This window comes from Phaethon lepturus, unplaced genomic scaffold, assembly GCF_000687285.1.
Source record: "Phaethon lepturus isolate BGI_N335 unplaced genomic scaffold, ASM68728v1 scaffold7838, whole genome shotgun sequence".
Taxonomy (NCBI): Eukaryota; Metazoa; Chordata; class Aves; order Phaethontiformes; family Phaethontidae; genus Phaethon; species Phaethon lepturus.
The window spans coordinates 69,321-92,026 of record NW_010556847.1 but is presented as its reverse complement, the minus strand read 5'-3'; the positions used below and the strand labels follow the sequence as shown (position 1 = coordinate 92,026).

Below are 22,706 nucleotides of genomic sequence, written 5' to 3'. Positions count from 1 at the left end.
AAACATTACTTGTATCACCAGTGTTGCAACTATCACAATAATTGTAACCGGAAGGGAGGGGGAGGTTATAGTGAATGAAAAAAGGAAGGGTTTGATTCAAGCCCCTGTACTTCCAGCTGTCAAAAGCGTACAACCTTGGAAGTGAAGAGAGAGGTGGAGGTAAATGCTAAATTGTTTCTCCCATTTATCTAAATAGGTAGTACTGTCTAGGAGGTTTGGCTAAAGGGAAAACAAATATATAATTGAGTACAATAATGTCAGAAACTGAAATCCTAGTGAATATTTAGAATGGTCTTTTAAGTCTGTTCTGACATTAGTTAAGATCACACCAAACTAATCTGGTCCAGGCTTTTTAGCGAGGGGTTATTCTTACGTGCATGTACCTCTTGATCTCCTTTCTCGTTCTGTGGATTCTCCAAGAATCCACAGGCAGTGATGTGGCACTTGATTTGAAAAATGTTGCAATAATAACTATTATAGTCTGAAAAAGGGTGTTTCTTTTGGTTTTGGTTAGCAGACAGATCCAGGGAACCCAAACAATACTTGTAGTGGTGAAGGTCATGGCTATTGTTATCTGTATAATTATGATTTCAAGGAGGAATACAGGGTTTTTGTTGTTTTCCAGAAGCCGCACAGCTACTTGATATTTTTTTTTCCCCCCTTTTAATCAGCTTTCTGTATATTGCCTGTGTCCATTTTTTGCTGAATTATTTGGAGAGCTCTTTATATTCTAGTTTCTGAAGGGTTTAGTTCAGCCAATAGACTTTTCATCTACTCCTCTATTTTCGATCTAAGTTTCTGCAATTTGTTCCCCTCTGAGTGTGACTACTTTTTTTTTTTTTTTACAATCTTCCCTTAGTATCACTTAGACTGGTGATGTTGGGAATGGGCATACAAAGATTTGTCTGAAGCCAAGTATTGTGTCCTTCAAACAGGGTGGCAGGCTTCGTAGAAAAGGAAAAGGTGAAAAACATATTTTTGTTTTGCTTATGCATTGTATCCAAGATGAAAAAAAAAAAGCTGATATCTTCAATATTATCCTGTAAGTAAATAATTCTGTGATTAAAATTAATAAGGCTAACTCCTCTAGACTGTTCTGAGTCATCTAACCTAAATGATGTGCTCTACACTGTGTGACATACTGAGAATGAAGCCCAGATCTGCTGAGTCCAATCCTTTGGTTTGGGATTCTCTTCATCTGTGCTCGTGTATTTTGGTTTCTTACTTTCAGGAGTTAGAAGATAAATGGGGTAGGCGATGAGCTAAGGGACATGCAGTGGTTGGAGATTGATTTGAGAACCGTTCTATCTGAGTAAAACAGATACTACTGGCTTGAATGCTGAGAATTGCACAGTAGCATTTGACATGAACCTTTTTGTGATACCTGTAGAATTAGTACTAAGAAAAGGGAGAGAGAAGAAATTATACGAAGAGTTGCGATCTGTTCTAGCAACGTTGCTGTTCTGTACACATCCACGGCATAATCTACTGTATGTTGATAAAGGCATACTAAAGAAATGTTCTCTGGAAGGGAGCATTCCCATGGAGAGTTCTTTTCTTGAATCCAATTTTGAGGTTTCAGCCCTTCAAAAATATGTTGTGTATAACACAAAATATGTGTTGTGTATGTAGGTATTGCTGCACAAATGATGTAAATACTGATGTAACTGTGGCCATGATAATGTTATACAATTAGAATAAGCTAAGAGGCTCAAACCTGTGGTAATTCTAGATGATGGGGTATGTTCTCAGTCTGTTCACTTTCTACTTTTTGAATTGTGGACTATTCTGGAAGGTCTGCTGTCTTAAAAGACAGCAGGGTGTGATATGTGGCTTTTGTGCTTGTGACACACTTGTGTGCAATTAATTGCTTTGGTTTTTTTCTTGCTTTTTCATCAATAGGTGACAAAGAAAGTCAAGTCCATGCAGATGTTCCATACTCCTGTGACTTATGCTATGCAGGGCGACAGAGTAGGTGTCTGTGTAACCCAGTTTGATCCCAAACTGCTAGAACGAGGCCTGATTTGCACCCCAGAATCACTTCACACCATCCATGCTGCAATAATTTCCCTGAAGAAAATCCAGTATTTTCGAGGAGCTCTTCAGACCAAGGCCAAGTTCCATATCACAGTTGGTCATGAAACAGTTATGGGAAGAGTGATGTTTTTCAGTCCAGCCCCTGCTGACTTCAATGAAGAAATTCAAGAAAATGTTTTTGATTTTGAAAAAGACTATCTTTATCAAGAGGAATATTTGTCCAAGGACTCAAATTCTTCAGAGGAGAACAAAGAAAATGACCAGGCAGGAGAAGTCCAGCTCCCAAGACAACAGTGGGCTTTGGTAGAGTTTGAGAAGCCAGTCACTTGTCCTAAACTGTCCCTTGTGATCGGCTCCAAGCTGGATACAGATATTCATGCAAATACCTGCAGGTTGGCATTCCATGGGGTACTGCTACAAGGCACGGAAGACAAGAACTATACGGAGACTTTCCTTCCGAAGCTGAAAGTGTACAAACTGAAGCATAAAGAAGGACAAGTGGAAAGGGTAAGCTGTTGTCTTAATGCTGTACATAGGAAGGGGAAATACTTGTTCTGTGTGACTACATATATTGGCAGGCTACAGAATTTTCACTGTTGTGTTCTAGATTTTTAATAGACGTTTTTCTTACATTTGTATACCTAGTGGACTACATCTTGTCTGCTTGCAAATAATAAAAAATCACTGCTTAAAAGTGACTAGTTTATTCAGTTCAATGCAGTGCTGAGTAATTTCATGCTGGTTTTTCATTGATCCTTTTGATATCTAGCCAGTCTGTTCTTCCTGCAAACTTGCTTTGTTTGTGTACCTTCCTAAGTGGCTCAGGTGTTCTCTTCCCAGTTGACAAAACTTCTAGCTTTCCTTTGACATATTTTACACAGTTATTCTCCAGTACATTGAAAATGTACAGACAGTGTAAAACAAATAGAAAGTAGTGTCAGATTAAATAACACAAAGAATACTGTAATTCTTTAATGCATTTTCACATTTTATTAAATAAGAACCTCAATTATTGGCATTTATTTTAGTAGGCAAAAAGAATCTCCTGCAAGATGCCTTACAGAGCTATAACATGCTAAAGTTGGGATCAAGCCTGGGACATGGGGAGCTTGGAGCCTTGATTAATGCATGTTGTTTCTGTGTTGCACTGGTGTTAATCTGCTATAGTGCATGTACTTGACCCACCTCAGTGTGGCAGAAAATAGAGGTGCTTTCTGGAGGACTTAGCATCTAGAACACAACTTAATTGGGAATTTTTACTGTCCTTTCAGTACAGGTAGATACGCTTTCTATAGCTGTCATAAACTTGATCTTGGTGGTGGTTACCTTTCAGTAATCAGCGGAGGACTATTAGATTATACATCCCATAGTGGAATGCTTCATGATGAGTGGTTTAGGTGGAGATGTGCAACATATAAATAATTTAATTGCTTACCCATAAATGAGCAGAGCTTATATAAACTTTAGCAAATGTTTACTTGATGTATTAGTGCAGTAGGTATCTTACTAACTTTTGGGTAAAGAACTATTTTATTCTCCTAATCCAAAACCTGGTTTGTTTGAAGAAAATGTCTAGTGTTTTTACTTCTTTTCAAAATTCCATAAAGCTGTGTTGAGTACTGCATCTCCTTTACTGTAGACTAAACACTTAGTATACCTTACCATGTTTGCAATTTATAACGCAGACTTCTGGAATACTTTGTCTGTTTGCTTTATTAATTTAATAGTAAACAATAAACTAAGATTCTTGTCATGCCATGATTTTGAATTAGTTAAGTTCTTTTCTAAATGCCTCACTACATTAATTGATCAAATGGACAATTCATATCTTCCCCCTTTCTCTGAGGTTTCTATGTTGCTATTTAGCTTTAAAAAGAAAAAAAAAAAAAAACAAAAACCAGAGTTTCTCCTTTTGAATTTCCACTACTGAACTTGGAGGCCATTCTCCTCAAAGGAACTGCATGATATGTTGGTTTTTTGGATGCCAGTTTTGCCACTAGGAATGAAGATAGTTAAGGGGAGAGTCTCTGTAGTTTTCTGAAAAATTTGTGTCTCTCAATATGGGTTCTATGGGACACCCAAAATCAGTAGTCTTCAAAATTTTGGTAGCAAGTGTATTTTTTCCTCTGTTTGAAATGGGCAGCTACCTTTCTCTTTGGCTGATAGTGGTGTTGAACAACAGGTCCAAGGTGTTCTGTTCTCTAAGCTGCAGAGAAGCTTAGACCAAATGTGCATGTCTGGATACCACTTCTTCTGACGCTATAGAGCTATCTGAACTCATGAAACATTTGCCTTCATCTTTGCTAAAAATTCACTTACTTGTGCATGGCCCATGCTGCTAATACTCAGCAAGGCCTGGCTTACCAGCTCCTTTTGTTTCTCTGTGGCTGCAGGAATATGAACGAGGACAGAAGTTTGTGATACCCATGGAGACACATGAGGCTTGTTTTATTTAACTGATATAAACTGGTCTCAGATTATTTATTTTTGCTCCCAGTGCATGGCACTAGTCTATGGGAATTGAAAACTTGCAGAGTACCAACTGTGTGAGTTGTCTGACTTTGTTAACAGACTTTGCTGTTAGCCTCAGTTGTGCATTTTTAATTGTTTTTATTTAGTGTTATTTTCAAATAATTTGCTAGTTTACTTACTCTGCTATTGATTTTATTGTGTAAATAATGGAATAACATTAATCAAATTACACCTATTTTATTTTCTAGTCCAGAAAATAACCAATGAATGTGGGTTATTGAACATTTGACCAACAGTCATTTATTAGGCTGATGTATTAGCGAACTGTTTTGATATTTTCCCATGCCTTTTAAAATATAGACCTGGGGGTTTTATTATTTTATCTTGTCTTCATCTGTCACACGCTGTGCCCTGTATAAGAGCTTTGATCACTGTCTGTATGAATACTAATTGGCTCTGTAAATGAGCTATTGCCATCGAATAGTCTGTCTGCAGGTTAGGTTTGTTTTCAGATTCTGCCTCCTGTGGTACTGTAGATGCTCAGTTGGCATTTTCCCTGATGTGTGCCGAAAGGATAGTGGAGCAAATGTTGTAAGAAATGTTTGTGATCTAAAGTCACGTGGGCACACGGGGACTGGGGAGACGTGGTGGGAAGAGGATGGTGCTGGTTATAAAAGGCTTGGTGGGGAAGTACATGCAGCGCTAGTTGAGGTAGCTACTATTAAGCCTGTACTTTTGCAGAGCAGAGAGCAGCAGGAACAATTGGGTGGTACAGTGACTTATTGTAGTACACAAAGTCACTAGCTAATAGAAAATCTGAATCAGCTGGTCCCACCCTGCTGCTGATGGATGGCTGGAGATTAGGATCACTGAATTTAGGGTGTCTATTCTTGGCACTGATACAGGAAAATTTCTTTTTGTATCGAGCAAGGAAGCTCCCCCCTCCTCACCTTCCCTGGGGAGGCATAAAAAAAATAATAATTAAAAAATACATGTTACCTTCACAAGAAGTGAACCTTTTCCTCCAGAGAATGCTGCTGGGGAAAATTAGCTTCACAGCTTCCTGAAAGGCTGGGAGAGAGGGAGGCAGGGATGTGTAATGTCCGCCTTCCCGGGTTCAGCATGGGCTGGAAGCAGGCTCTCGGAACCAGGCTGTAGTGGAATTCAGTAATGCCTGTTTGTAAAGCGCTGCAGCTAATCTGATGTGGGCTCTCCCAAGCCCCCTGCTTGCTGCTAGAATTACAATAAATTCCCGGCAGTTTAACTACCCGTTTACCCAGGAGAAATCAGGCATTTATGGTTTGGCTTTTTGTTCCTATTCTGATTAATTTCAGAACACTGATGGAATAGTAAGAATTGTAAATTCATTAAGTTTCAGCATCATAATACTTCTCTCTTGTGCCCCTTGTGCATGGTACCCTCCTGGATTTTAAAGTGTTTTGGTTTTTTTTTTTTAATAAAAGATCACTTTTTCTCAAAAAAATTTTTTGTCTCTCTAAGATCAAGTGTGACACCTTCTCTGTTTCACATAGAAATCAAATCCATGAACTGGGTAAACACTGTATTTTTAAAAAGTAAAAAAGCATACTTAAACTAGCAAACAGTCTTGAATTAGGTGTGAATCTTCACTAAAATGTACTAAGCTTCCCGTTTTTTCTCATCTGCTTAAATGATGGTAAATGTTCTACAAAAATTCAAGTACCCTTGCACTTTTTTTTGTGCTGCTCACTGTTTCCCTTCGGTGTCTTGCCTCTTTAATGCTAAGACTGAGTGGAGCCCTGGGAGAGAAAGAATCAAAGCCTGACAACTGTTTGAGCATCCTGTTGTTCACCAGGATCTTTGAATTCACCTGTCTGCAGTATATCCTTGAGCCTCTTTTCACATCCCTGCTTATTTATCATCTGAGGGTTTTTTTAGGTATGTATTACTGTAGTATCTGAGAAATTTGTCCTTAAAACATTTATCTGCCTTTTTGGTTAAGTTAGTGTTGCCTGAGATATTGCATAGTGCAGGAAACTTGCTTCTAACTCTGCTGGCATTGCATCTTGGTTGTGAAAAAGTTGCATGATTCAAACTGCAGTTATGATTTTTATCTGATGGTTTTTGAACTGTTGTAGAAATGTGTGAATGCTCCTGTTTTGCTTTAGACCAGATTAATTTTGGGGGTAGAGTAAGTCTTTGGGGGTTAATTTTAAGGAAAATCAAAATCTGCCATTTCTTCAAAACTAAGAGGACACTGGCAAGTTTGTCTTTGCTGAACTTGATGATTTAAAAAATGATGTGAAATACTAGTCCAGTTTTCTTTTGCAGAGAGGACTTGATGGGAGAATTTCAGTGGAAGGAAGTTTCTGTCAAGAGCATCTTTCTGGCGTGGTTATGTGGAGGCAGAGACTGTCACTCTCTGGACACTTTATTTTTACAAAACCTTGGCTGCCTGACAAATGTACTTTCAATAGGAAAAAGAACTAGGCTGGCAACAAGTGGCTTATACTGATAAAAAGGTAAAAGCAGGGCTGAGAGTGCTATTGTGAACACCAGCGTTGCTTTAAGGAGCGTGATGTGGGAATCTTGGCGGAAAAAAGGGCAAATGAGATGCTGTGAAGAAAGCGTGTCCCTCTGAATTGGCATATGGCAGTGGCTGTGAATGTGGATGCACTAAACTGTAACAGGTCAGCAGCCCCTGGAGTCAGAGACAAGCAAATTATGAAGATAAACAACTGTTGTCCTTGGTCTTGTGCTTCTGGAGACAGGCTGCTTACCAGTTAGCTCTTTGCAGTTTTGTGGGCAGAGAGACTTGTATTAATCCTAACGCCATCTCTGAAATATCTTCCTCTCTGAATTTTACCTCTGTGCCACATTGCAGATTAATTCTAGTCTGGCTCATGAAGCAGTTACTCAGTTTCTGGGATAAATCCTTTATATTTGTCATGTTATTTGCTCTTTGGCTTCCATGGACATACAGGTTGAGTGCAGTGAGTTTCAGTTGAAAGGTGAACTGTAGAAGTGCATCATGCTTTCCTGCATGACTCAGATATTCTGCCTGTTTTTAAAGTGTTTGCACAACCAGGATTTATCTTAGGATGGTTGCCACAGGGTTCTATTGTCGAGGATGCTCGTAAATCAGTAGGTCTGTGGCAGAAACAAAAGGAGAAGGAAAACTCCCTGCCTTGCTTGCATAGCTCAAGCTGCACCTTCTGCACTTTCAAGCTTGTGTAGTGAAAAATACATGCATGTCTCAGCTGCGATTGTTTCCCATTTTAAGCATAACAGAATGTTTTCCTATGAGAATGGGCTTGTCCTTCCTAAAGATGCTTTCTCTGTGTTTCTCTGACAGTAAGAGTAATTAATTCTTTTTGTGTATTGCGAAGTTTTAAATGTATTTTTTTCTCCTTATTTCCTTTGCTCTTAGGTTTTACTTATTTGGTGGTAATCACATTGCACTTGTTTCTTCAGCGTTTTCCTTTCATGTGTCACAGCCATGGCATGTCCTAGTTTTATTCATAGCCAGTTTGTTCCCACGTTTTGTGGGTTGCTGGATGGTGGGTTTTCTTATTGCACTCATTCTTGTGGGGACTGAGACCATCTTGTAGCCCATCAAATAGGCATGCGTAGTTTCTGGAGGATGGAAGAATCACTTATTGCTTAACAGCAACATGTTACTAATCGTTTGAATATTGGTGTGATCTAAGTGTCCCTAAGGAGAAAAGTATTGTTGCAGGAGCAAGATGTGAAAGCAGGGTAAGTTATCAAGATTTTTATCAGAGCAACTCCTCTGAAGCATGAGCAGAAGAGAAAAGGCTTATCGTTCAGCATCTTTTAAAAGTGTTGGGTTTTTCTCCTCCTTACAGTAGGATAACAAGAGCCGTGTCAGAGCAAGTGCATTACCTGAGTGTCAAATGGAAGGTCTTTGTCACCATTGCTTAACAGATCTTTCTGGCCTTTCAGAAGAAGGATGAGATTTTGTGGACATCAGTAATAGTAAGCAACTGCAGGAGGTTTGAGAAAATAGTATTTAAATTTGATGACCAGCAGTGACCCCGACTATCTTTTAGGGAACTAGACGTTTTGAAAAGCAGTGGTTGTGAAAAGGGCATTTTTTAATCCATTGTCAGCCATATTTTGTCTTTTAATTCCTTATGGCTTTTTGAGTGAAAACACCAACATTTAGTTTACAGAGTGCATGTCAAGTTTATAGTAGCTCAGCGACATGCTTAACCAAACTGCTGAAGGGAGTACAAGGGGGGAAAAAATGAACTCGCCCATGAGTGAATAGGAACATCCAGTGTGGTTCACTTGGGGGATGAGACCAGGCTTCTGGGGAGGTTGGCTTTGGGGAGGCATAAGTTAATAAGGGAGTGCCACAGTATTCCTCTCTGGAAAGATTCCTGAGTAGAGGATCATGTGTGAGCAACACTGGTACTTTTTTCACTGCATCCTTTCCAGATATTTTATCAGTAATACCAGCATTCATTTCACAGAGCTGTGCCTGTGCACTCTATTTAAAATATTTGCCACAGAAATACTGTTCCTTGAATTTTCTGTTGCATGAAATGGAGAGAAGTAAATTTTATCTGCTCAGATAGTTAGATTCTTCCGTCTAACTTATTTCAGATAAAGGATGTTTCATTGGCTTACTAGGGTAATGTTTCATCTGCTATTTTCTTATAGTGGCACTGTAGTTCCAGCAGGATAGCAAGTAAAACACTGCATCAGCCAGGCGATGACACTTTCTGGGTGACTGATACGGTGTGTAGACTAATGTGGGCACAAAGTGAGTAACAAGACCAAACTGTACAGTGAACACTGATTGAGTGGTGCCTGCAGGCACACGCAGTGACCTGGGCTGTCTGCAGAGCCTTCTGTGACTCTAGCTGGGAGAGGTGGTGGATGTCACTCCATCTACTGTAAACATGCAGACGCCACAATTAATATTTTTCCTGCTTTGAAGTCTGAACACGAGTTTGTTTGGTTCTGCTTGGCTGCTGATGGTATGCTAAATACAGTAATAATACAGAGATGAAGGCAATCAGGTGAATAAAAGTGCACAGCACATTCACTAGTTAAAATGCACTGTAAAATAGGAATATAAAAGATGCATTTATTTATTGGCTCTTGTTTAGTTTTTGAATAAAAGGGTTTGAGAAGCTTAGTGGGGGAAGGGGAAAGGAGGGCTGTATGCTCATTAAACAGAAATACCATTTCTGCTCAACAGTACTGAGAAGAGAGTGGCAATGTTTACTGACTGACACAACATGTGGATTAACACAGTAGAATAAATTTGTCATAAAAGTGTACCAGCTAAATCACAGAATCTGCTTACTAATATGAAAAGAGTGGTATTTTGTTCACTCACCAAGAAAAGAATGGCTTGCTCCACATGACTGGGTAGTAGAATTTTGCAAGGTTTGAGTAACACCTATGGTTATTATTTATATTATTAAATCTAAAATGCAGACATGCTTTTGGGTCTTACAAGTGTATGGACAGCTGGTCTTGATTTTTCTTAGGTTGTGTAAGAGTCACCTGTGGGGGAATCGGTTTGTCAGCAAGGCAACCAATACAGCATTTTATTTATTGGATACAAAAATAAATTAAGAATGTTACTTAGGTTGCAAAATCAAGCATTTGAAAGTTAGGAAATACCAGATTTACAGTTGCCTATGCAACATTAATTCTGTTCCCCTGTGCCTCTACTCTGTGCACTTAATAAGGCAGGGTTCCTGTGAAATTTTTTTGGATGTAGTCATGTAAAGACTATATCGTGGGGTATATCAAAGAGGGACAGGAATAAGGTTGTATGGACATCTGGCATTTCTTAACTTCCGCGTACCCAATTCTGCAACTTAAATAACTGAGGTTTTATATAAATGTAATTTCCTAGGCATTCTTAAAGTAAAAAGGTAAAGTAAAACTAAACCTACATATTATTGAACTGTAACCGTCCCTCTGCTGTACACCTTCACTAGGATTTGAGTTACAAATATTCAGCAGTGTAGCATAGACTAGTATTGCTTGATAACACAAACCTTCTTAACCAAATGTTAGAAGGAAACTTAATCCACGAGAGTTGATGGACTGTTTGGCTTTGAGCAGAGGATCCACACACTGCAGTTGGAGATCGTTAGGGGAGGGGACAGACTTGGGATGTTTGTATGTCCATGTGGTGTCTTCAGAAGGGGATGCAAGTCTGTCAAGTCAGCTCTTCTCCCTTGGCATCAGTTGCTTTTGGCAGCTCTTTGCAAGCCTGTCCCAAGGAGGATTTTTGTAAGTCTCTGTTCATTGTTACTGTCTGCTCTTGCCAAGCTATCTGTGGGCAGTTTCCTTTAGAAAAAAATGAACTTACTGTCGCTATACTTGACCTACTGCTATGAGCCAGATAGGTGTGTTGTTTCACTTGAAACTTGCCAGGTCTCACTCATGTTTCCTTTTTGATGTTTAAGATCTCAGAACCTGAGATTGCTACAGTTAAAATACTTAAATAGTTGAAGAAAGTGCCTGAGTATTCTTAAGTCATGGAGATACCACCAGAGTCCTTCTGGCTACTCAGAAGAGCAGCCTGGGAGGAACCCTCTACAGCTTGGCAATCCTCTCTGCATCCTTCTTACAAGGCCAGGTCAAGACTTAAGTATCTACAGAGCAGCCTCTTTCTTGGTTTATGCCTGGGTAGCAGGCATTACAGGGTTTTTAATTTTGATAGCATTTCAAGCCAGGGCTGGCTGGTCTGGAGACAGAGGTCCTGAGCAGTATGGTATGTAGTAACAGTCTGTAGCCTCCTCTTTTTCCCTCTGCACTGATGTTGCTTTTCTGACATAAAGGGAACCGTGTAGACTGGTGTAAAGATTAATAAAATCATAACATCAACCAGTTTCTTTCATTTGGTAAAATGAATGTGTTCTTAACTAGGCTGTGTCAGGACCTTAGTGCCTGTGTTTTTTTGGGATTCACCCTTTCTAGACTTTAAATAGAGGTGAAGGGAACTTGCACTATCAAGTTGTGTAATGAAAGTAGTGCCCTGTTTAGATCCTGTATGTGCCTGGAGAATGCCAATTGGTATATATAGTGCTTTTAAAATATAAACGTGTATATATAGTGCTTTTAAAATATAAACCGGTCTGATTATGTAGTTCTTACTCATTGTCCTGACTCAATACTTGGGACTCCTTTTTCACTATTGCACTGGTTTTACCCAAGTGATGTCAAAACACCTGGCACAGAGAAGGGTGTTTCTGGCGGCGTGTTGGAAATTCTCAAATGCAACTGTGTCTTTACTGAGAAAGGAAGAGAAGGGCAGAGAAAGGAAGACGTTTCTTGGATACAAGAAACCATAAGCTGGGGAGAGATGAGACAAACATCTGAAAACCAAAGTTAGTGACACACGGAGGTGTCTGTGTGATGGCTTTCTTGCTCTATTAAAATGGCAGTAATGAGACATGAAGTACTGAAGATAAACTTTTCATCTCCATTCTTTGCTCCTGCATGGATGTTCAAAGGCAGAAGTTTAGTTTGTTTGTTTGGAGGATGGTGAAAAAAGGGGTTTAGAGCCCAGCACACCACCAAAAGCTTCTAGTGCTGGAGGGAATTGCAGAAAGAAAAGCCTTTAACACTTTTATGCTGATGTAAGCTCTTGAGGAAACCTGACCAAATTATTCTTTCTGTGTACCAAGTCGTTCACCTAGTTCTCAGTAACATACTAAAAGCTAGAACAGTCTTTGGAGAATCAAAAAAGCTGCAAACTCAACCATCAGTGAAATCCTCTCAGTTCGTTTCTCCTTCACCCTTTTGTGGCCTCATGTACCGTCATTATCTCAAATGCATGAAGCCACATTATAAAAAAGAACAGGAATTTGCAGCCTCCAAAATTATTCCCATTTCTGACACACAAATGGAAAGTGCTCGAAACTGTTTCCTAGAAACAAATGAGCTGTCACTGATCATGATGAAGATGTCTCAAGTGTACTTTTTTAAAAAAAGTACAAAAAAGTAGTAAAAAATACTGTATATTTTCACTATTAGTCATAGGGTTTTTTTGTTCATTTTCCCCTCCTGTTGTTTTTTGCTTTGGTTTCAATGGGCCATTTATTGGTTTGCTGAGAGTAATCCTCAGACCTGTTTTTATCCCTTATTTAAAAATTGTTTTATTTCTATTTAAAACCGTATAATTTTAGATTAACTCAGAAAAGGTTATTCTTTCTCTCTGTGTCTCTAGTATTTAATATTCAGTGCTTTTACTTTGTCTTTCTTAAATGTCTTATTTCCCGTCTTATTCTGGCACCGCTTTGTTTCCTCCTGTGTGTTTCTGTTCTGACCCGCCCCCCCTTTTTTTAATACAGATATGTTAAGACATGGAGTTATTTGCTCTCGAAATGTGTGTGATGGATTGTTTGAGAGGGTGTTCAGATGACAGTAATTTTTAAGTTACCTTAAAAATGAGAGTGGTTTAACTCTCATTTGGAGGCTGGACAGAATAGTTTGCTATCCCTGCTCAAAGGGAAAATCATAGTTATTTTTCCTTGGAATTATACTATGATTTGCACTGAATGCCAGCACATGTAATGTTAACTGTGGTTTTGCAAACTATATATAGTAGTGTAAGTACTGCTTAGATGAGGAGTGTGAGTTGGTTAGCTTTTTTTTCTGTGAACTTCTTGGTATTAGCAAAAATGTCACGGGCCAGAGATGCACATACTTCACCTATGGTTATGAAGTGCTGTTTATTTTTTTCCTGAAAACACAAAAGCCAAGTGGGAAGGGATATTTCATAAACTCAGTGCTATTGTGTCCTCTGGTCTAAGCCATAAAACAAGAGTAACAGACGCGTTCCCTTTGAACTTGAAATCCCTTTCTAAGCTGCTGATCTAACCTAAGTGAGAGGGGGAGACTATACCAGTCAGAAAATTTTTCTCTTCTGGGTATTTCTCCCCCGTCTCTTTTCTTTTTTCAAAGTCCTTAAGTGAGTTTGATGCTGCACCTCTGCCCATAAATTTAAAAAAATATTATCGTAATGTAGGTCAGTGAACTGAAACGCCACTGTACACCATGGGGGATTAAAGTCAGAGAGGCAGCCCTCTCCCACTCCCACTAGGTCATATGACAATATAAACAAGAAATGCAAGGAGCCTTCAGCTTTTTCTTGCCCTAATCCTTTGTTTATGCAGCACTTAAACTGACTTTTGGGGTCGTCTCTGTCTGGCATTAAAGCCCTAAAGCTTTTTGAAGTTTCCCTGAAGTTAATAAAATTAGTCTGCCCTCATTGCTAGGCCCCTTGCTGCTGCTTCAGAGCAGACTGCGTATCCCTTACTGTCTTTGCGGCATTTGGCTTTTTAAGTTAATAATATTTTATAACAAAAAAAGAGTGTTTGAGAGAAAAGCAGAAAGATCTCCCAAAAGGCTGTTCAGCTAATAGGCAAAGTGATTGCTGTTGTAGATGTTCTGAGAACTCAAAGGGGATTAACTTAAAATCCAGCGATTGGAGGTAAATTGCTGGTAAAGTAATTGGAAGTGTTGAGTTTCAGTTGGAGGGAACAACATGCATTTCTGTGGCTTTTTACAAAGAACAACTAAAACAAAAATTTAATTTTTCTTTTATTTTCATAAAATGGTCTTGAGGTTGAGAAAATGAGGTTTCCTTCATAGCAATTATCTCTCCTTCACCCGTTTATTTTACCACAAAGACTGATGACTTATCTTTAGTTTTTGTTACATCAGGCTTTCTTTCGTTATTTATTCTTCTTCAGGGATAAATGGGGGATGGATGACACAGGATGGGATGTATGGTATTTAGCGTATGAGACTGAGACTTCGGGTCATAAAGGTTTTATTCCAAACAGCCACTCAGGCAAGTCACTGATCCCTTATTATCTCAGCACTGCTAAAGCAGTTGTTTTTGTAACGGCCTATGGAGATGTCCGAGGAATAATGGTGATCTGGACAGAACATATCAATTGGCTGATGGAGGGATTTTTTTAAACGAGTTGACCATTGGAATGAAAGGAACAGTGCAGCTGGAGCCGTTGGTTACTTTGCTAAACTGCATGTACAAGAGCAAGACCCTAAAAAGGACATTTCCTTATAAAAGATGAGGTGTTCTAAAATTAAAAGGTATTAAATGAGTATGGCATACCTAAAGCATTGTAGATTTTATTGCTGTTATAATCATCAATTGTAAGTTGTTATTACCAGTTCACTCAAAGGTACAGGATGCCTGTAACACTTTTTCACAGAAATCATTCTGAGTTTTTCCTGACAGCCTTGCCAGGGAGGTTTTAAACTGAACCAGGCTAACCTAGTATGGTTGTTCACCCTGTAATTCCATTTTTAATTAAGTTAAAGATAACTTTGAAGTGCTCTTGGAAAAATAAAAGATGTTGATGTTGTCTTTAAAGTTGGCTTCCTGTGCCATTTTGGGGGATAAATACAAAAATAGGAGATACATGAGAGATCCTCACTGGAGTGTAAGAGACCATCTGTGTTTCAAACACAGGGGTAGGAAGCACATAACCAGCAGTGGAGAAGAGGGATATTCAGTTTTGAAATTCTTGGTTTAGGAATAAAGGATTTATAAGAAGTAACATTTTTATTTCACCAGCTAATGCAACTGGAAAGAAGAAGGTTTTGAGAATGTAAGTGCTTCTTCATGTTGGAATTAACAGCTTTTTCTGCTAGTCTTCTATTTCAGACCCAAAGGCAAGTGTGCCTGAAAGCTTACCTTCCCCCTCTACCACGAGCTATTATTGGTGGATCTAGTAAAAGATGTTACTCAGTTTTAAATTTAAGCCAGAGGTTGCCAAGCAGTGATACTACCATTAATGGTTCACAAGCTATTTTGAAGCAGTGCTTGTTGGGGGGGTGGGAGAGGACAGACAAGCCAAAAAGCTCAGAAATGTGACCTTTTGGAAGAAGATGAAGAATGGATGTTCAGGCAGCAAATGTTGTTAGAGACATCTGAATGCTTCTCCTACAGCCTTGTCTCTGCACTCAGCTGGGAGCAGAGCTTGCCTGTAGTGTTGTCATCTCCACATGAAAAAAGGAAGAAGGGCTGTAGACATTTCTCATCCTGCACGTGCATGTGGTCTGGGACAGGGTGAGGTCCTGCCAGTGCTCTCTGGTATTACGTGGCCCTTTCAAGGCTGTTTATAGCTGAGCAAGTAAAACCCATTTAAAACAAAACAAAAATTAAATTTCTGATGCTATATTTAGTGCCATGCTGAGATTGGCATTAAAATAGAGGCATATATATGTAACAAAATAATAAACAAGAATGCTAGGGATGTGAATCTGTATATGCACTACTGTTTATGGAAGAAGCTTCAGGGAAGGAGAGTAGCTTAATAAACCTGCAATACTTTGAGTCATCATTTAAACTGAATAAAGGGGAGTGTTCAAAATTGGTTATAATGCTTTACCATTCTAAGTCACTCTGGTGTTTCAAGCCCTTAGGTTTATCTAAAAATAGCTCCTAACGTATGAAGAAGAGCTGCGACTTTTGCCACCAAAAAAAATAATCTTGGAAGGATTTAAGTAATATCTCCTTATTTCTTCTGATAAGTAAATATTCTTGCTGCGGCTATGAGGTAGAGTAACTCCAGGCGTTAGGTATACAAGGATATTCACACCTACAGGATTAGGCTCACTTGACTGCACCTTAGACTTTGTAATGCCTAAGGGAAGGTTGTTTATCTTGCCTTAGCCACCAACCTTGCTACCTCTTGTTCCTGATAGCTTAATTAAGAATTCAGCTTGGAATGGTTCTTCCCACAGTGTTACAAACCTTGAAATTAAAATTGGATACAATGGTCATAAGGCTTTTAGTTTAACAAATCAATGTGTACGAAGAGGGGAACATTTAAAAGGATCTATTTAGTAAATACTGAGTAATTCTGTCATTTCTTTGGAAGTGTAGGTGTTGGAGTGCAGTTCTGGAGCCAAGCGACAGAATGTTTATGTAGGTGATAGTGTACTTAGCTGTAGGATAAGTAGTGGAATAAACTTTTTGTGAGCGTAGGTACTTAAGTGACTTTCGTGGAAAGGTTTCAAAGCAGAAAAGAGATTCTAATTAACTGATCTTTAAAGCATGTTCTGACGCAGGTTTTGTTTTTCCTGTATTAGTAGAAAGCAGGTGAAGGCAGAAATATATTAATTCACAAAGTCATATATGGATTTAAACACAAGTTGCCAGTTTAGATCACTCATCTAGAGTTTTGTTCATTTGGGGGTAAATGGTTTTCCAAGGGCAGGGTGGTAGAAGTCACCAAATTTAATGTTATCTTACAGGTATAATTTCTTGTCACTTCAGACTGTAGGCTCATGAAGCCCTATTTCTTTTGCAGGTGATGGACGATTACAGCGTGATTGGTCGTTCGTTGTTCAAAAAGGAAACAAACATCCAGATTTTCGTGGGTCTAAAAGTCAAACTGTCTACAGGAGAAGATGGAATAATAGATGGTGGTTTTGGACAAAGTGGCAAATTTAAAATCCGAATTCCAGGTAGGTGCTTATCAGCTAACAAATACTAACCATAGAATCACAGAATAATTCAGGTTGGAAGGGATCTTTAAAGGTCATCTAGTCCAACCCCTCCGCAGTAAGGACATCTTCAACTAGAGCAGGTTGCTCAGAGCCCAGTCCAACCAGACGTTGAATGTTTCCAGGAATGGGGCATCTACAACCTCTCTGGGCAACCTGTGCCAGTACTTCACAACCCTCATAGTAAAAAAACGTCTTCTTTATATCTAGTCTAAATCTACTCTCTTTTAGTTACCTATGTCAGGTGTGGAGGATCTTTCCATATTGCAAGTCTGAATGTTACCAGTAGTCTCCTGAAGTTCTGAAACCTGCTTATACTCAGTTGGACCACTGATGATTTGGTGGATTGTACCTCTTCTAATTAAATGATGGTGGCTGTGATTTATATTGTAAGACTGGCCTGAAGCTGCATCTCCTGTGTCAACAAACTCCAGTCTTGGAATGACTTCTTGTTAAGTGTCAGTAGCATCGAAATGATGCTCTGCCCAGAAGGGTTTGTGGAAATCTCTCCTCTCTTAATATACATATGATTTGCAGCAGAGCCCCTCTGAACAAATAAAGGAAAATAAACCCGCAAGCATTTTTACGTGTAGCTACTTATTAAATACAGTATTGTGGATGCAAGTTCCTTAAATTGTCTCTGTTGTGCATGTTAGTACCTAACTTGCCTCCAAGCAAAAACTGCTTGATAAATGAGTTTTTGGAGATCTTGAGAGTGTGGGTTTTTTTTTATTGCTTGTGTCTCCTGGTTTTATGATATTATATATTACTGCATCTTTCATCCTCCATGAGTTACAGAAAGGATTTATGCCTCCTTAAGTTACAGTGTGGGGAATGATGGCTGCTAGAGTTTATGTCATTATTGTTTTTTTTTAATTTCTTTTTAAGGTAGGAAAATTGTTCTGAGCCTTTTCTAAAGGCAGTAATAGGTGCTGCATCTAACTCGGATTATGGGATAAGATTTTTAATGATACTAGGGGTACTTCGTATTTCTGCAGTGTCTTCAGCCCATTTGACACTAGTTAGTCCTCTGCCCTCTTTAGGGAGATGAGTGAGATCTGCTTCTGTTGTACAAGTGTAGAAAAGAAGTTGTGATGTTCTATGACAACAAACAATGATGTAGCAATTGATCTACAGAAAATGGAAGTTTCCCGATTTCTTGCTGAAGATGGACTGTTTTCCATTTAACTTAAGGCTTGGTGCAAGTGAAATAATTTTGACTCTCAGCAAATTTCCTTTCTTCTTCCTATCATAAGATAAGAATTTCTGACTAGACAAAAAAACTCTGGTGTTCTATCCTAGCTGCAATTCCAGTTTTGTTGCCGAATGCTAAAGTTTGCAAACAGGTCTGAGAACCTAATTAGCAAGCACAGTGGATATTTAGAGAGAGAAGTTGCACAAGATGTATGTTTTTTGCATTTTGTATTAGAAAAGCTTTTAAGTGTTCACTGAGATAGGTACCTTTAGGTAGGTGGTGAAATGATGTGTAAATGGCCTTAACACTGAACAGGGTTCAAGGTGAAAATCAACATGATAACTTTCTTAAAAGCTTAGTGTTCTTAGTAGCTTTTATCTCCCGGAAGCAAAAATATGATAAAGAACAACAATAGGAGGATGGCATTTATGTTGCTGTTTCCACATATTGGATGGAAGAAATCGTTCTTCATGGGACAGGGAAAAGTCTAATAAGAGCAGGAGCTGTAATTGCGAACCAGCAGTCACATTAAGAAAATGGTACACAGATTTAGAAAATTGCTTTTTGCTCTGTGTATTGAGTTAGTGGGAAGAAATGATACCTTTCACCAAGGTGTTTGTTATCTAATCTTGGTTATACTCTTCTGATCTCTAACAGAAGACCATGAAACAGAGGACCCTTTATAGTTTGTTCTTTTCATTGAAAAGAATATGTAGTAGAATACTAGAATTCAATACCTCTCTAAGGTAGGCAGAATAATACAACTTAGTTTTCTTTAATCTGGGTCAAATTTGGGTACTCTTGCTATTTGGAAAGAAGAGGCAATAAGCTAAATCAGTTCAAGCTAAGAGTATCAAACAAAGTGTGGCTAGCGAGGCAAAAATCCACAGAATTTGTAAGGGCCTAAAAACCTGTGTCTTTAAGAGTTGCAGAGATTTGTGTGTAGGGGGAGGGCTATTGCTGTGATGCTGTTTAAGTCAACTGCAGTTCACATTCCTTTGTTAGGTCAGTGTTGCTTTTTTAATGTGTCTGCTTCCTGTTTGTGGGTTTTTAGATTATTTTTTTTTAAATTAAATTTAACTGATCAGACGCTTCTCTCCTTTCCCCCTTATTCTTCAGCCTTGCCCTCCCCTTGTATAGTCTCTTACACATTTCTTTTGTGAAGAGCTCTTGTTAATTTTTCTGAAGTTATTTCCCTGTGATTCCTTTACAAATGTATTAGGGAGTGGGAGGGAAGAGAAGGAAACAGTACAAGTTGAAAATTGCTTTGGACTGCCTTAGTATGGCAGTCAGTCCTTTCGTATTTAAAAACCCCTCTTAACCTCTGGAACAGAATAGCTTGCTTGGTTAGTTAACCTGATGATAACTGAGGGCTGGTTTTAGAAAAACCTCGACATAGCAATGAACATCAGGTCCTGACTACTTACGGTAATAGTAGACCATGGCACATTGTAGGGCGTTACATGGTCCCACTGGTGCCAACAGCCTCCAGCACTGTGCTTGCTCACGCGAGCAAGTGTTGGGCTCCCCGAGTGTTGTTCTGTAGTCACTTGGAAATGGCTTGTGTTTGCCTATAGATCACAGCCTGGGACCGTTGTCTTACGTTGTCTGTGGGCTGAAACTTGGCAGACCTCACAACTGGGAATGGCAGAACACAGATCTGTTTCTTGTTCTGGCACTGCTTGTGTGCAGCAATAATTCAGATACTTCTGTCTGCTCTTCTGCTCTGTGAAATGGGGGTAATTACTATCTGTTCTGGAAAAAAAAAAAGAAATCTCTGATTTAGATTTATTCCAGACTTGAAGCATTAATATTTCTTGAAAAGGCTTAATTATCTTTCTTTAGAGTACAGAAAAAAACATCTAGAGTACAGCATGCAATTGGAAGTTCCTCAGTCACTGAAAGATGTCAGCAATTTGGATGAAATTCAGGGAAGAGCAGTAAGAATGCTGGAGAGGCTGAAGGGACTGATTTATGAGAGAAAGAAGATGAAAAGAAATGCATGAAACTTGGCTAAATTATGTCTAAGTGGGAGATATGATTATCTGCAAGTATTTGAAGAACATAATGGAGAAGAATCCCTTAGGGTGGTCCAAGGAGGTAGAAGTAAAGCTAATATCATGAAATAATGCAAAGTGTAACTTGACTATTGAGAGATGTTATTTAGCGGAGATTTCTTGCACTGCCAGATCATCTTTGCAGGGGAAGATGATGTAGTTCCATTTTGAGAATACTTGTGTCGTATGCCTGGATGTTTGCTAGTGCCTGTGTCAGGGTAAAACGGACAGGCAGCAGGGTGGTGGAAAGTAGGACAATGTATTTTTCAGCTTGTTTTCTGTTTTTGTGTTCAGACACGCTTTCAGGGTTTGAATGACAAGGTATAACCTACTTTCTAGGCTGTTTGCAGCAGCATCTAGTTTAAAAATAATACAAAAAGTATTTTCTGGCAGATCTGCTGTTCTGTAGAGCTAGGTTGTGGAGCTGTTTGTTTCAACTGAGGAAAAAGTTTCAAGGCATGTTAGTTGACAGGATGACACTTACTTTCCAGACTGGCTGTATGATCAAGTACATAAAGATGGAGACATAATCTCTAAACTCACAAGAGTTTTGCTTAATTTAACAAGCTGCTTAAAAAACAAACAGGATTTGAAAGGCAATTTAAACTGTAGCGCTTTGTAAGTTATGCTAGTGTGTGTGTGTATGAGGCAGCGAGCTACTGATGAAGTGCTTCTTGTTGAGGTGGGTGATATGTGGCAGCTGTTTAGCTGTAAGTGGGAACACTGCATTCTACAGTCGAGGTAAATGAGTGAAAAGTATTGTTCACCTTTGAAATCAAGAACAAGTTTGGGGAGGGAGGAACTGTATGTTTAAGTGTCTTATTCTAAAGAAGACAAAAGCTAACAATGACAGTCTTTGGAAAATGCTTATTTCAACATACATTGCACCTAGGAATGTCATGCTAGTTGATAAGAAGTTCAGAGTAAAGTTCAGTGAATCGTTTGAATAACTTAGTGCTAATTGTGGATCTTGTTTAACTGTCACCCAAGTATTGACCCTGTAAAACTCTGCTTGGTTTGCAAAATCATGATCTGTTGATGTCTCATGACATCTTTTAAAAGATTGGCCCTAGATATGCCCATTTCATTAGTTTTGGCATGTTGCATTTGTCTTGGGCTTAATTATTGTAAAATGTAGCAACTTTTGAGATCTAATTGGCACATACGTGATATCTCAGGCATAGTTTACTTTCCTTTCTGTCTCTCTACTGTCTAGTTGCTGGTAAAGTGTTCGTCCGTTCTGAGACAGTGCAGTGTGTTTGCCTGCAATTCTTCTCTTTTTTGGCTTGATACAGTAAAAATTGCTGTATGTGAGATGAGTTAAAAGCTACCTTATTTCTTAATGCAAAAGCAGCAGTGCATATCTGACACTTAAAAGAGCTGAATGCTTTCCTGAATTGAGCAAATTTGAATGTAATAAAAGGCACACTTTTCATCAGAGATACAAATGAGAATTTTGGAATACAAGCTTTTTACTTTGCTGTTCTTTTTACCTGTATAGAATAACAGTACTTTTAAGTTTCTTACAACAGGTGAAGACAAACTTGTTTGTGACCTTGTCTTTCGTTGCCAGTAACTTTTTGCTTTGCATTTATAAGAGTTATTGCATATGAGAGAGCAAGTCTGTTCTAACTGTTTCCAGTGCTTGTTGTGGTAGAGGGGTTGAATGCACCATAAAAGTCTGTTCTGAAGTAATAGCACTGATGTTCTGCCTAGTTTAGGGGACACAATGCCTCTGGGATCCTGCAGTGTTGGTATAAGATGACATAAAGTGGTAAGAATTAACCAATGTGCCATATTCTGATGTGTGAAATTAAGGGTGGAAATGCTAAATATGTGTTTCCCCCTTAGGGTATTGTGGACATGGTGTGTCTTTGGTTTGGGTGTGTTTATATTTTGCCACGTACTTTTTTTTCATTGGATGGGATCCCACACTAGCTTGCAAAGTGGTTAATGACATAGTGGGAAAGCTTTGATGTAAGAGCTCTGGGTGAACAGCACTACTCTGCATATTTTCAATTCAAGTTAAAAATCATGGGTTTAAAAGTGGGATTCAAATCAGTTATTTTTTAGCACTCCACTTAAGCAAGGAAGTTGTTAAATAGTGTAAGGGAAATTAGTTATGCAAGGATGGAAAAATACAACAGGAAAATAATTTGTGTATTACATTGTTTTCTGTAACTTCCCTCTTCAGAAATATCTTAATTGTGGGGGGCTTTTTTGTTGTGTGTTTTTGTGTTTTTTCTTTTTTTTTTTTAAATTCAAGGGATGTTTCATTTTCTTCAGGTAGCTCTCAACACACTAGTGTAGCTGTCATTTGTGGAATATTAGTTACAGGGTTTTTTAAACAACTGTAGGAAACAAGCTTTAAATAGTTGACTGTAGATAAATGTTGTATTCCCAACTTTGTAATTTGGAGGGCA

General features: G+C 38.7%; 1 protein-coding gene across 1 annotated transcript in view; it reads left to right on the top strand.

The window, feature by feature from the left end:
• EEFSEC (eukaryotic elongation factor, selenocysteine-tRNA-specific) overlaps positions 1-22,706 on the top strand; it is a gene marked incomplete at its 5' end in the record, with an annotated part of 89,901 nt that overhangs the window by 31,660 nt on the left and 35,535 nt on the right. The window contains 2 exons of the mRNA XM_010292575.1: positions 1,903-2,544; positions 16,836-16,992. Coding sequence (XP_010290877.1) covers positions 1,903-2,544; positions 16,836-16,992 — 799 coding nt within the window. The remainder of the gene's footprint in view (positions 1-1,902; positions 2,545-16,835; positions 16,993-22,706) is intronic.